At 37.5% G+C, this 15146-nt stretch overlaps 1 protein-coding gene across 2 annotated transcripts in view; it reads left to right on the plus strand.

Annotated features, from left to right (window-relative positions):
* Positions 1 to 12684, plus strand: part of LOC150079047 (protein LSM14 homolog B-like) — a 170180-nt gene extending 157496 nt beyond the window's left edge. For both annotated transcript variants that reach the window (XM_090382429.1, XM_090382430.1), the window contains exon 8: positions 12417 to 12684. In XM_090382429.1, the coding sequence (XP_090238555.1) occupies positions 12417 to 12463 (47 nt within the window). In that variant the 3' untranslated portion in view covers positions 12464 to 12684. The remainder of the gene's footprint in view (positions 1 to 12416) is intronic.
* The last annotated feature ends 2462 nt before the right edge of the window (positions 12685 to 15146 follow it).

The raw sequence follows: 15146 nt of genomic DNA on the forward strand, positions 1-15146 counted from the left end.
AGACAGTTTTTCAATTCTTTACAGTGGGATTAGATGATGATGTTACCAACCTTGAATTCTAAATGGGGAAACCTTCAGGAACTTAATTTTGGAGGCTACTAGGCTTTTCATTACAATAAGAAATACTGTTCAAGGTTTAGGCCTAAATGGATGTCATATGAATTAATAAGGCTTGTGGCAGAGAAGAAAAATTTATGGGGTGCATAGAAAGTATCAGATGACACAGAAGCCTATGGCAGATATAAGCTAGTCCGTAATAGAGTCACAAAGGAGGCCAAGTCACAGTGTGAGAACATAGATGTGTTGACTATTGATGATCATGCTCAGGTAGCTGATAAACTGAATGAGTATTTTGCATCTACATTCACACATGGAGTTATTCAATGAGGGGAGTGCCAGAAGTTTATCAAACTCTAGCAGGGAGCTAAGTGATTTTGCAATAACTGAGCTCAGAGTGGAGGAGAAATTGTTGAAGTTAAATATAAAAAAGCATCTGTTAGCCATAATTATGAGAGCTTTCTTGGACTCAGGGGAGATCCCCATGGACTGGAGATGTGCAAATGGATCACCAATTCACAAAGGGGGTTCAAAAGGTTACACAAGTAAATATAGACCTGTTAGTTTAACTTGTGTTCCAGGGGAAATAATGGAATCACTGGTTAACGAAGCATTGCATCTAGACAAGACTGCAGTAATAATTAAGACAGCATGGGTTTGTTAAATGGAGGTCTTGTCTGACCAGTTTGATTGGATACTATGATGTGGTCACAAAGGACCTGGATGCCAAAAATAATTTTGATATCATATACAGGAACTCTATGACTTATGTAATGCTCGATTTACATAAATTCGACTTAAAGTTAGTTTTGTATGCTGGTGCAAACTGAAAAAAAATTTGGATACTTTTTTTGCATCTGTAAGAATAAATGGAGGTATAGTGAAAATATTGTAATGTGAACACAATAACATATTGGGGGTTTTTTTTTTTTTTTTTTTTTTTAGTTCCTTGGAAGTTAAATTTTGCTTATTTATTTATTAAGCTATTTATTTCTCTAAAAGGTTATATTTATAATGGAAATTGCACAACACTTTCATCGTTATCATAATTCCTTTATAAGAATCAATTTTGAATGCCTTTGTGATTTGCTGGATATCATCATCTTTTTCTTGGTAATTCCCTTCTCTCTCTCTCTCTCTCTTGTGGTAATTCAGAAATTTTTTTTTTTTTTCTTTTTGGCTTGTGCAGCATAAACCTCAGGCTTCCTTGCACCATATGGATAATAATAATATTTTTCTGAAGCACGTTTCTGGAGGTCACGATCAAAAAAACAATTTCCACTTTCCGGTTTATTGGGATTTTCTCTTAGTGCAAATCTATTATAAATGGGTAGTAAACTCTATCTTGTTGGCTTTGCAATAATCCCGATAAGTGGAATTCTGTGGGTTTTTATGTTACAGTATTATGGTGAGATGTGTTCCCCTTCGCTGAAATTGTCAGTTATATAAAAAACAAATTTTCAGAAACTTCTCTTCAGAAACTTACAATGATGAAGGGAAAGGGACCAACTGAAAGTGGAATTGCCAAGAAACGAAAAAAATTTGATTTAGAAATGAAAATTATTAAGAAGTACGAAGCATAACAAAGTTTGTCGGTGCCTCTGTGGGCAGGAGCAGCAATGCGTAGCACATGCTTCTTGATTAGACCGAGGTTCGAGCCCATGACCACCAAATATGGAGGATGCAGAAAGGTCAGGGAATAACCACCGCATATCCCCGGAGCAATATGGCCTTAGTTGCTAATGCTCCTAAAAACCAAATAACAAAGTTTGTCATCTATTACAAGGGAATTAGGTCTCGCTGATTCAACAGTGAATACTATTTTAAATGACAGTGTGCAATAAAAGAAAATGTTAAAGGATCAATGCACTTAAGATCAACAGTGATCACAAAGCAACATTGAGGTGCTATATCGAAGATGAAACAGCTGTTAATAATATGGATGGAAAATCAGATTTAGAAGCAAGTGCCCCTGAGTTCAATGGCCATTCAAAAGTAACAAGTATTTATGATGATATTAAGGATAAGTATGGTGAACCCCAAGCCAAGTTCGTGGCAAGCAATTTGGTGGTTTAATAGGTTCAAGCATAGCGCTGTCTTCCAAAAAAGTAAAGTATGCAGTGAAGGCACCAGTGCTGATTTTTCAGCTGCAGAGAAATTTTGTGATATGTTGGAAAAATTTATTGATGAAGGCGGCTATTCAACGCAGCAAATTTTTAACATTGATGAGACTGCTCTGTATTGGAAAAAAATGCAAAATCGAATATATATTGCCAAAGAGGAAAAGACCAGGTTTCAAGGCTTTAAAAGATAGGGCCACACTCTTGCTTGGGGCTAATGCAGTGAGAGATTACAGATTAAAACTAGGCTTATGTACCATTCTGGAAATCCTTGTGCATTTAAGGGCATCAATAAAGCCACCCTACTGTGCATTTTCGATCAGACCAGAGAGCATTAGCATTAGCATTAGTAGAGACATATGATGCAAGAAAGCAAGCTTATTCAGCATCAGCCAAAATAAAAGAAAAAAAAAAAAAAAAAAAAACAACCACTACTCCCATTTCACCCCTCAATTCGTTCGAAATACCTGTCCAGCTGAGCCTTAAATTTGTTTAGGCTATCAACTTCAACAACAAGCGATGGAAGTCTATTCCACAAACCAACTGCCCGCTGGCTAAAGGCGAATTTCCGCACATCTATCCGACATCCGTCCTTCCTCAATTTGAATTTATGCCCTCTCAGGCGATTATTCTGAGCAAGAGGAAGAATTCCATCGGCATTGAGCATGCTCAAGCCATTCAAAGCCTTGTACACCTCTATCAGATCACCTCGGCGATGCCTAGTCTCCAGGCTCTGTAATTTGCAAAACTTAAGCCTTTCTTCGTAAGAGCAACCCTTTGTTCCATTCACTAATCTTGTTGCCCTTCTCTGTACTCGTTCCAGCAGCTCTACATCCTTCTTGAAATGAGGCCTCCAGACCTGTATACAGTACTCAAGGTGTGGCCTGACCAATGCCTTATACAAGGGAATAATCACATCCCTGTCCCTGCTAGAAAAATTCCTGTATATCATTGACAAGACACCATGAGCTACACTTGCAACTCGTCTGCACTGCTCAGAGAACTTCATATCTGCCTGCACAATTACCCCCAGGTCCTTTTCATTCTCTACCACTGTCAGCGTAGTACCACAGAGTTGATATGTTGATCTGGGGTTACTGTTTCCCATATGTAGTACTTTACATGGATAACAGTATCTCTCTTTGAGGATTGGTTTAGATGCTGCTTCATTCTGGTTGAAAAATATTGCAGAGACAATGACGTTCCTTTCAAGATTTTGCTTCTATTAGATAATGCTCCTGAGCATCTTGTGCATCTAGATCATTTCAATTCAAACGTGAGTCATATTTCTACTGCCGAACACTACTTCACTCATCCAACCTATGGATCAGGCTGTTATTTTGAATTTAAAAGCATACTATTTACGCACAACATTTGCTCAGGCATTGTCTGCAGTAGACAGTGAGAAAAATTTTACTTTAAGAAAACTTTGGAAATCCTACAATATTTACTATGCCATTTTAAACATTAATATGATCTGGGCAGAAATTACTAAAGTTTGTTTAAATAGCACATGGAAGAAAATATGCCCACGGCATGTAAAATTCTTTGAAGGGTTTGAAAAAGATGAATCATATGAAGAGGTTACAGATAAGATTGCAAAGGTTGCAGGTTTTGCCAAAGACATGGAGGAGTTAATAGAGGAAGAAGAGCAGGAATTATCTAACAAAGAACTTATTGACTTGCAGGCAGCGATCGTGAAAGAAGAAAATACTGACGAAGCCCAAGATGAACCAAATGAGGAGCCGGGACACGTCATCACCAGAGAGATGGCAATGGCATTTCATGAAATTGCATAGGCAATTGCAAAGTTTGAGAAGATGGATTCTGACAGCGAACGATTCTTAAAAGTTAGCAGAGGGGTGAATGATATGCTTGCTTGCTACAAAGAAATCTGCGATGAAAAGAAAAATGCCACCGTCCAATCATCCATTAATATGTTCTTTTGTAAAGTTGAGCTGCTGACCCGTTTTATATCTCCACAGCCCTGGACCTCTGCAGTGGTGTACTTATCGGCTGAAGATGTAGATTCTGGCAACTATGCTCAAGAGGTAAAACTTACTGACGTTAATGCCTGTCGAAGTGGCAACTGAAGTTTAACATTGACAAATGCGAAGTACTGCATATGAGTAGCAATAACCCAAGAGAAGTGTACCAACTGTGTGGTACTACGCTAAGGGAAGCGGGAAGTGAAAAAGACCTGGGGGAGTAATTGTGCAGTCAAATATGAAGTTTGCTGAGCAGTGCAGATGGGCTGCCAGGGCAGCTCATGGAGTCTTGTCAATGATATATAGGAATTTTGCTAGCTGGACAGGGAGGTGATTATCTCGTTATACAAGGCAATGGTCAGGCCACACCTAGAGTACTGTGTACAGGTCAGGAGGCCTCATTTTAGGAAGAATGTAGAGTTAGAACATTTATAGAAAAGGGCAACAAGTTAGTGAGGAGGAACAAATAGGTGCTCTTACCAAGAAAGGCTTAAGTTCTGCAAATTGCAGCACCTGGAGAGTAGGCACCTGTGAGGTGATCTGATTGAGGTGTATTAGGCCTAGAATGAGATGAGCAATCTGAATGCTGATGGGATTCTTCCTCTTTGCTCAGATTAATAATTTGAGGGGACATAGATTCAAATTGAGGAAAGACAGTTGTAGAACAGATGTGTGGAAATTTGCCTTTAGCCAGTGGGTAGTTGATTGGTGGAACTGACTTCCATCTTTCGTTGTGGAAGTTGATAGCCTAAATAACTTTAATGCTGAGCTGGACAGGCATTTGGATAGAATGGAGGGATATAATGGGATGGGTTTTATTTGGCTGATGCTGCGTACGCTTGCTTTCTTGCATTGTATGCCTATGCTAATGCTAAATAATGATAAATAACTTCATATTGAATAGGAAGCCTTCCATTCAGTACCTGTAGAGTTGCTGTAGACATGGTTCTGCAGTTCCTAGTTATGACCAGAATAAAAAAAGTGCTGAGCTTGAGTAAGATGTGTTCTGAGTTAATATTTATCCGTAAAACCCAAGTGCCAGCAGCTTAGGAAATAATGCATAAGTAGACATGTTTGTAATACAACTTTAAAGTGACAGGCTTTTTCCCCCTGTACATTCTTGGAGATTCTCATGATCTTTCCAGTCAGTACTTTAATTTTCTGAACAAGGTACCATGCATGAGCAGTGAAACTGAACTGATCATCCATGATAATGCCCAGATACTCAATTCCTGGTTTGGTTATTCAGTTTTAAGGTAGAAGGCCAATGAAATTTCCTTAAGAAGCATCTGCTTTGTTTTATCAATTGAAATTTTTAATTTATGAACAACACAATAGTTGTCCAGGCCATGATTCTCCAAAAATTATAAATGCCAAGTTGTCAGCATACGCTATTTCATAAGATTATCATGTTCCATCAAGGACCATGGTCCTTGATGGGTGGCTCAAGAACCATGAGCTGGATAAAGATGGCTTGAGCCATAGGACCAAGGACATGATCCAGATAAATTGAGCCATATTGCTGGATTGAGAGTGAACAGATGTTTGGAAGAAAAGTATCGCCAAAAGCGAAAGAGAAAGCCACGTTTTTTAGAAGTAGAGGAAGTAATATGTGTAATGTGCTTGTGCTAAGAGCTATTAGAAGTCAGGTAATCCCCAAAAGAGATGTATCATCTTGCCTCTAGAAATCAGTGTGTCACCAAAGATAAACATAGGAGTAGAAGAATCCTTTTTGCGAGAATCAAGACAGGACTGAGTTTTGGAAGAATTGAAATCAACTAAGTTGTCTTTACCCCACTGGAGATTTACCTGTAGATCGGCATTTAAGGAATTGGTAGCAGATATTCAAGAAGTTGAACTGATTAAGTAGGGTGAGATTTCTCAAACTGGAAAGTGGAATGCAATGTGCTATCATCACTAGAAACTATGGATAGGATTTCCAGTCAGTGGAAGGTCATTAATATACAAGAGGAAAAGAGCGGTGGAAAGAACCCTAATACTTGTGTCCTTGGGGGACACCAGTATTAGTGGAGTAGTGTTAGCAGACAGAGCCATCTACCATCAACTTTGGTGAGCAGTCAGAATGAAAACTGGATAACTAATTACAAAAAACAGTTGGCAAACCATAAGATGGAAGCTTGCTTAGAATAAATACCTTTATGACAAACACAATAGAAAGCCTTTGAGATGTCAAGAGCAACTGCTTGTGTTTCATTGGACTTTTCCATTGAATTTGTCCATAAATGGGTAACATAAGCCAGTATATCACTAGTGGATTGACATTGATAGAATCCATACTGGTGATTGTTGATCAGACAGGTTTCTAGATAGTTTAAGAGTTGGTGGTTTATTGATATCTTCATTACTTTAGAAAGAGTAGAAGTAATTGCAATGGGACGATAATTGGATGCTAGGGATTTGTCAACCTTTTTAGAAACTGGCTGAATGTGAGCAAATTTTCAGCCAGAAGGAAAAACACCTTTGGAATAAAAGTGAAAGAAGGTAAGTTTAGGAGCACAGGGTTTGAAAACAAGTGGAGAAATACCATCAGGACCTGGAGCTTTCTTAGCATCAAGATTCTTCAAAATCCATCTGACATCCTTTTGACAAAAGACCACAGGAGGCTTTGAATGGAATGTGCTGAGAATGGTGGATGGTGTTTTTACCAAGATTATTAATACATGAGTTGGAAGGAAAATGGGATGCTAGCAGGTGAGCTTTATCTTTGGCTGAATACAATAGAACCATCTGGTTTTGACAGAAGTGGGATCAGAGATGGGCAAAAGTTGCAGTCAAATAGCTTTGGCACAAGAGCAGAATTCTCAGCTACCATTAGGGAAAGAAGTAAGTTTTCTCCTAGCGTGTTCAAAATCTAGTTTAGACTAATTAATAACTGCTTTGCAATTGTTGAGATCGGGTGCAATCGGAAAAATAAACTGAAGAATTCGAAACAAGCCAATTACTTTATGCAACATTCTTCTCTTGAACAGCCTTAGCACATTTATTGAAAAACCAAAGTTTAGATAAAGGAAGTGATTGAGCTGGAGTGTGGAATAAAGCATTCCATTCCTAAAGAATAATTTCACTGATACAATCTGAGCAAACATTGATATCAGAAGTTTTGAAATGGTTATCCGACCAAGGAAAATAAATCTTGCAGGTCATCCCATTTTGGATTTTTGTAATCCGAACAACGAGGTTGGAAATAGCCATGAAATAAAGGCTCCATTGGGGAAGATACAATCACCGAGTTGTGATCATGAGGTTGCCTATAGGACCACTCACTTTGATCGTATACTTACAAGGGTTATTTGTGAGAAAAAGATAAAGCATGTTGGCTCTATGGTTAGGATTGTCCGGTATTCTGGTAGGTAAATGAAGATCTGTGTGAAGTCATTAGCAATTGCAAAAGCCTCAGCATCTCGACCAGCTGGGTCTGTGTGACTTGAAAACGGCTGCCAGCTGCAGTTCACAACATTAAAATAATCAAGGAAAATCACCTCTCTGTTAGGAAATTGGAAAGGAAGTCAAGTTGCAAAGAGAGGAAGTCAAAGTTCCAAGTGATTAGTGGAGGTGGGAGAATGGTAGAGACAACAGATGAATTTGACAGAATGAGCTAGAGATTTTAAGGAATAGAGTGATTTTAACCCTGAAAAGATCAAAAAGAGGGGATTCCAAATTACAAAGTCTCTGTCAGGGAATATCAGAATGGACATTTGCATAAGGTACCACCTTTGAGGCGAAAGGTATCATACAGCGAATAATTTGAGCAACTGAGTTGATCAGTGGTTGAATCAACTGTAACTGAGATTCTGTATGAAAAAGTACATGGGGTTATGATGATCACCATGGCAAGATCCAAACTTCCTTGCATTTCGAGGGTACAGCTCTAAAACGTCATTCGCAGGGCTGCCGATAGTTTACACACAGGACTGAACCTATAGGTAACTCTAGGTGGCTTCCAGATCAGCTGGTGTATAATCTTGCTTCCTCTACTCTGCCAGATAGTGACCGGAGGGAGTCTGAGTAATGTGTAAGCAGGGGCATTGTTGAGGCCATGTTATGTCAAGGATCTGGACATATTCTTATTGTCTGTATGCCCTATCAAAAAATTACATTACTTCATACAGCATGTCCCCCCACTTTTTCTTACTATTGAATAAACTATGAATTGTCAAACTAATAGAGCACACTTATCTGCAAAAATATCTAAACCTCCCAAATACTTCCTAGTTCATTTCACAAATACACATGATCTCAGTTCTAATCTCAATGACGTCCATTTCCACTTAGTCTGCCAAACCCCATGTACTTTTTCATACCTCAGTTATCAGTTGATTCAACCACTGATCAACTCAGTTGCTCAAATTATTCGCTGTATGATTCATAGTTTATTCAATAGTAAGAAAAAGTGTGGGGGGGGGGACATGCTGTATGAAGTAATGAAATTTTTTGATAGGGCATCCACACAATAAGAATATTTCCAGATCCTTGACATAACATGGCCTCGACAATGCCCCTGCTTACACACTACTCAGACTCCCTCCAGTCACTATCTGGCAGAGTAGAGGAAGCAAGATTATACACCAGCTGATCTGGAAGCCGCATAGAGAGAGTGACCTATAGGTTCAGTCCTGTGTATAAACTATCAGCAGCCCTGTGAACGACGTTTTAGAGCTGTACCCTCGAAATGCAAGGAAGTTTGGATCTTGCCATGGTGATCATCATAACCTCAAAAGACATCAATCCTACTGCTTGATGGAAGAGATGGGAGAATTGACCGGAACTTTGCTCTGCAGACTAAACATGGGTTCCACCACTTCAAGCCTCCAATAAGCAAAGTAGTGGTATTGCACCGGTTGATGAGTTCTCTACCACCTATTATTGCCTGGTAACAGAGAGGGGTACATTCCTCCGTGTGCGTCGAAATGTGGGAGCCACACCTCGACTCTGCTTACGTTGGTTCACACCTAGATGGTCACCCATAGTGTGCTTGCACATGGGGTTATACCCAGGATTACTAACAGTCCCACCATTGTGAATGTGCAAGCAGAGGATTTGGCTGTCACAGACTGTCCAGACTTTGCTGAAAATAGATCCACTTGACTTGAGTGTGACCCAAATATCAGCTCCATCAGCATTTTAGACTCCCAGGTAGCAAGCCCAGCTTGTCTGGTATATTTCAAAGTGAATTAATTCTGTGGGATTCAGCACACAAAGTACATATAAGAAACAGTTGCGTATAAATGCTTTTTATGTATAGTTATATGGTGTGGATAAACTATTATTTAAAGTCTAACCATTGATGCTGACTTGCAAAAAAAAATTCTCAAGGAAACCAACTCAAGTTGTAAAAAGGTGTGAAAAGGAAGACAGTAATATGTGGCAGTGTTTATTTTCTAAATTTACATTCCAGCTTCTGAAATTTCAAGCCTATACAGTTTTAATACAATTTTATTATTTTAGTGAGTGCATTAGAGCAGAATTTCTGCTCTAATGCACTCACACTTCAGAATTGAAGTGTGAGTGCATTAGACACTTCAGAATTGAAGTGTCTTTTGTTTGAATGTTTCATAGAAATCTAACTTTAGAAATGGTCCCAGGAAAGTGGAAAAGTTTTCAATGATCAAACTGCACTTAAAGCTAACATTAAAATAGACTGATTCTCCATTGACTCTAATAGGTTTGTAGTTTTATTCATTGTAAGAAGTGTAGAATGAGATCCTATCATAGATTAGAGGGGAATTTCTAGAAGCTTCTTCCTGCAGGGAGGCCCAAACATCCTTCACCATGCCGTGAAAAGTATTCTGAGATTATTTAGCCTGCAAAGTATACACTTACTATGTAAGTGTATACCTTGCTGGAACAAACTTCCATCTGCCGTTGTAGAATTATTATTTTTTTTTATTTGTCCATTAACAAGGTATACACTTACTACATGAGATATATATATATATATATTTTTTTTTTGTTTGTCCATTAACAAGGTATACACTTATTACGTCAGTGTATACCTTGTTAATGGAAAAACAAAAAAAAAAAAAAAAAAATTCTTAAACTAGGTAGTGGTTCTTAATCTTTTTCATTTCAGAGGCACAATTCAGTGTTATCCAGTCCTCATGATGCAAGAAAGTAAGCTTGTATAGCATCAGCCAAAAAAAAAAAAAAAAAACCCAAATCTTCTAATTTCACCCATCCACTCGGTCCAAATGTTTGTCTAGTTCTCCCTTGAATCTACTTAAGCTATCAACAGCAGATGGAAGTTTGTTCCAGCAATCAATCACACACTGGCTAAAGGCAAACTTCCATGCATTTATCCTACATCTGTCTTTCTGCAATTTTAAGTTATGCCTTCTCAGGCAGGTGATTATTATGAGCAAGAGAAAGGATCCCATAAGCATTGAACATGTGCAAATCATTCAAGACTGGCTTTATACACCTTAATCATATCACCTCGCAAGTGTCTAGTCTGCAGACACTGTGATTTGCAAAATTTAAGCCTTTCTTCGTAAGGGCAACCCTTTGTTCCATTTACTAATCTTGTTGCCCTTCTCTGCATTTGCTCCAGCAGCTCCTCATTTTTCCTAAAATGAGGCCTCCAGACCTATATACAGTACTTGAGGTGTGACCTGACCATTGCTTTATGCAAGGGGATAATCACCTCCTTAGACCTGTTAGAAAAATTCCTGCATATCATTGAGAAGAGACCATGAGCTGCTCTTGTAGACTGGCTGCACTGCTCAGAAAACTTCATCTGCCTGCACAATTACCCCCAGCTCCTTTTCATTATCTACCACTGTCAGTGTAGTACCACACGATACGTTACTCTGGGGTTACTGCTTCCCATATGCAGTACTTTACATTTCTCAATGTTAAACTTCAGTTGCCACCTCTCAGCCCATCTGCTCAACCTTTCCAGATCCTGTTGCAGCAGCATAGTGTCAGTAGTGTCCTTGACAACCCTGCCTACCTTTGTATCGTCTGCAAACTTCGACATTAAGCTTGATATACCCTCATCAGTATCATTTATGAATACAGAAAACAATAATGGACCCAACAGTGAGCCCTGAGGGACTCCACTAATAACATTAGTCCACGACAAGCAGTGTCCATTGATTACCACTCTGTCTTCTCCCCCTCAGCCACCCCTTTATCCACAGCAGCAATTTGCCTCCAATGCCACACTGCTCCAATTTGTGCAGCAGTCTTCCATGTGTAACAGTATTAGAAGCCTTTCTAATATCCAAATATATGATATCAAAGTTATTCCTTGCATCCAGTTCCTTTGTGACCGCATCATAGTATCCAATCAAATTGATCAGACAAGACTTCCCTGAACAAAACCATATTGTGTCTGAGCTATAACTGAAGTCTAGATGATCCTGGTGTGCTTCTTTAACTAGTGCCTCCAGTAATTTCCCTGGAATAGAAGTTAAACTAGCAGGTCTGTTATTACTTGTTTTGCCCTTAGATCCTCTTTTGTGAATTGGGGTCACATTTGTATATCTCCAGTCCATGGGTACCTCCCATGAAGTACAGATCTCCCCTTGTCCATCCTCATTGTATTCAATTCTGATTGCAATTGTCATTTGTGGAACTTTTTTAATACAAGTTAAATAGTATCTCCGTGGATACAAAAACTGATTTAATAATTTAATTTACTTAATTAATCTTAAAAATTAATTAAATTTAAGCAATAATCGCTAAAAATTAAATACTACAAGAAATTTTAATGAATATTAAATATTATGCATAGACATTGTGCAAGACTGGATTTACCAGGGCAGTGGCATAGTTGCTCAAGCTCCCACCTAGACCATCTAAATGAATTTTGACCAACTCTGCCACTGCTGTGGTAAATTCAACCAGATTTGCTCTTGTTTTTTTCAGCCAAAACCAGGTAGGAAATAGTGAGAAGGAAAAAAAAAACTCTTGAGAATCCCCCACCAAGAAAAGAACATGAAATGTTGTAGCACTTACCAAATGTTTCGCTTAACAAGTGAAACACTTAACAAGTGTTTCACAGATAATAGTACTGAAAGTAAAATATAAGCCCTATGTAATTTTGACCTCAACTTTTTCTCAAAAAAAGTTAAATGCTTGGTTGTGTAGAGTTGACTGTTAATGAGTTATAATAAGGTAACCTATGTATATACATATATATATATATATATATATATATATATAATTTTTTTTTTTTTGTTGTTGTTTAAGCTAGTACTTATATAACTAATCTTTTTTTCTTTTATAGTAACTTTTGATACACCAGTTAAAGAAAATGGAAATACCAGTTGGTAAACTGTTAAAGAAAATTGAAATACCAGGGATTAATAAAACTGGAAAACCTGGATTTAAGAATGCAATGGTCAGCAAAGTAATTGTAATAGGAAGGGGTTTCTGAATAGCATTAGTAAGAACAACTCCTTCAGTACACTATTCTGTGCCTATTTCATTTAAAATTCTATTCCCCTCTTTATACACCATAATCACTAGGTGAAAGCAGTAAAAGTGTGAATATTAAAACTTGTTTATTTTTATATCCATTTCATCCCAAGGAGGGAACTTTTTCATCTTTATTAATTTAATTAATATCCCAAAGAGGGAATGTTAGTTTCAAAGTTAAGTATCCCAGGAAAAAAAAAAAAAAAAAAACTGTGATGAATTGAATTATTTATGTAATAAAATGAGACTTATGAATAACAGTTCATTTTGAACTTATAGATAACAGTTGTCAGTTTACTTTTCCCAGGACGAGACTGATGAAATTATAATAATTTTCTACTTAAATGTTAGTTTCAAAGTTAAGTATCCCAGGAAAAAAAAAAAAAAAACTGTAATGAATTTAATTATTTATGTAATGAATTGAATTATTTATGTAATAAAATGAGACTTCTGAGTAACAGTTCATTTTAAACTTATAGATAACAGTTGTCAGTTTACTTTTCCCAAGATGAGACTGATGAAATTATAATAATTCTCTACTTAAACTGTGTATGCTTGATTTGCTAGCAAAATCAAAAACTTCACTCATTAGAATTGTAGTGGCAAATGAAAGAAAGCAAGCTTGTATGGTATCTGCAAAAAAAAAAAAAAAAAATTACATAATCTGGCCACTAATATATTTTAGTGTTTCCAAAATTTATTCAAACTGTATACAACACCAGATGGAATTTTGTCCCAACTGGCAACTACTTGCTGGTTGAAGTTTCTGCTCATCTTCATCAATTTATACGTACTCATTATCTGAACATGAGGAATGATGCATCAACATTTAGTGTATGCAATTCATTCAAAGCTCTAAACACCTCAATCAGATCTCTCATGTGACAAATTTCCAGATGCTGTAATTTGCTCAACTGAAAACTTCCTTTGTAAAGAGTAACCTTGTTTCCCTCACTGAACTCATTGCTTTTCTCTGCACCCATTCCAACATATCCAAATCCTTCCTAAAATGAGGCTTCAGAGGTGTGTGGAATACTCGAGATGTGGCCTAACCAGAGGCAGATTTACTGTGAAGCTAATGAAGCTTAAGCTTCAGGACCCCTCACTTGCACTGGCCCCTTCCAAGCTGCTGGGAGGGGGCCCTAGAAACATGTTCACATGGTCATATGTTTTTGTGCAATGTGCAAAAGTAGTACAGTAAACCCCCCACTATTCGCGGTATATGTATTCCCGGTCGCTGATTTAATATAAAATGAAACCTAAAAAAATGTGAATTTTAAAGTGCCATGAACATTTTCCGCCATAAAAAAAAATGGCCGTGGCTAAAATTATCTTTCCCGATCAAAACAGCGCTCAGTGGGTGGGGGGAGAGGGGTGACAAAATCGCGAGCGTGGATGTTTCTCGCTAATCCTTGTTCAGTATGTGTTATGTGCTTGTCATGGAAGGTTTTGTTGTTTGCTTTTAATTTATATGCTTATAAATTGAATAAAATTTATCAATTTATAAATTGATATCCTTACAAAAGTGATAAATCTACCATTTTGCAGTGTAAAACAGACTTTTTCGAGTGTGTTAACGGAAGAAAGTGATTATTTTGGACAAGTTCTTTCTAACCCGTACAAAAATATGGCTACGAATAATAAGGGAAATGTGAAAAGATCAAAAGAAGGTGATGACATTAGCGAATAAAATTGAGTTATTAGAGAAAATTTCTAATGGTGAAAGTGTCTTCTCAGTGGCAAAACATTATAAAATCACTCTGAGTCAATGGTATGATCAATCCAAAAATCGGAAGAAAAAATCCGCCGTAATGTCCGTGAAAACGTGCTAATTGCTTCTACAATTTGCTCTGTAACTCGTGATGTTCAATTAGAAAAAATGGAAAAGGCTTTAAATCTGTGGATAGAAGACCGAACTCAAATAAAATTCCGTTAAGTTCACTCATCATTCGTGAAAAGACAAAACTCCTTTATCAACACTAGCAAAACTGGTGATAGTACTGGGGGGATAAGTTTTTTTTAGCTAGCAAAGGTGCTGGTTTGAATGATTTGTTTGAAATTTCTAATAAATATTACATTTAATATTAAATTGTTTCTTATTTTCTTTTCAATGCCATATGCTTGCAGTTCACTATGTACTGTCTATGTACATAGTCATATTATAAAGGTACATATAATACATACATAGACAAAATTTTAGACTAGTTTTTCTTGTATATTTCATACTTTGGAATGGAACCCCTTTATTACTATGGGAGCCATAACTCGGTATTTGCGGCATTTCTCAGGAACGTAACCCCCGTGAATAGCGGGGGTTACGTTCCTGAAAATGGTTTACTGTATTTTAAGCACAATCGGTTAAGACCACTGTCTCTTTCCACTCTGCCCATCCATCATACTCCCTTTAATGTTTTGGGATTCGGCTGAGGCGGAAGTTGATTTGGGGATACATTTCGTTTGAATTTAGTGGGGTATATTTATATGGTTTGCAGCCACTTCTGTATATAGTTAAGTTATTGCTAACCATTCCGCTGTGGGA

The sequence above is a fragment of the Mastigoproctus giganteus genome, chromosome 10 (genome assembly GCF_048544385.1).
Source record: "Mastigoproctus giganteus isolate SK-2022 chromosome 10, ASM4854438v1, whole genome shotgun sequence".
Taxonomy (NCBI): Eukaryota; Metazoa; Arthropoda; class Arachnida; order Uropygi; family Thelyphonidae; genus Mastigoproctus; species Mastigoproctus giganteus.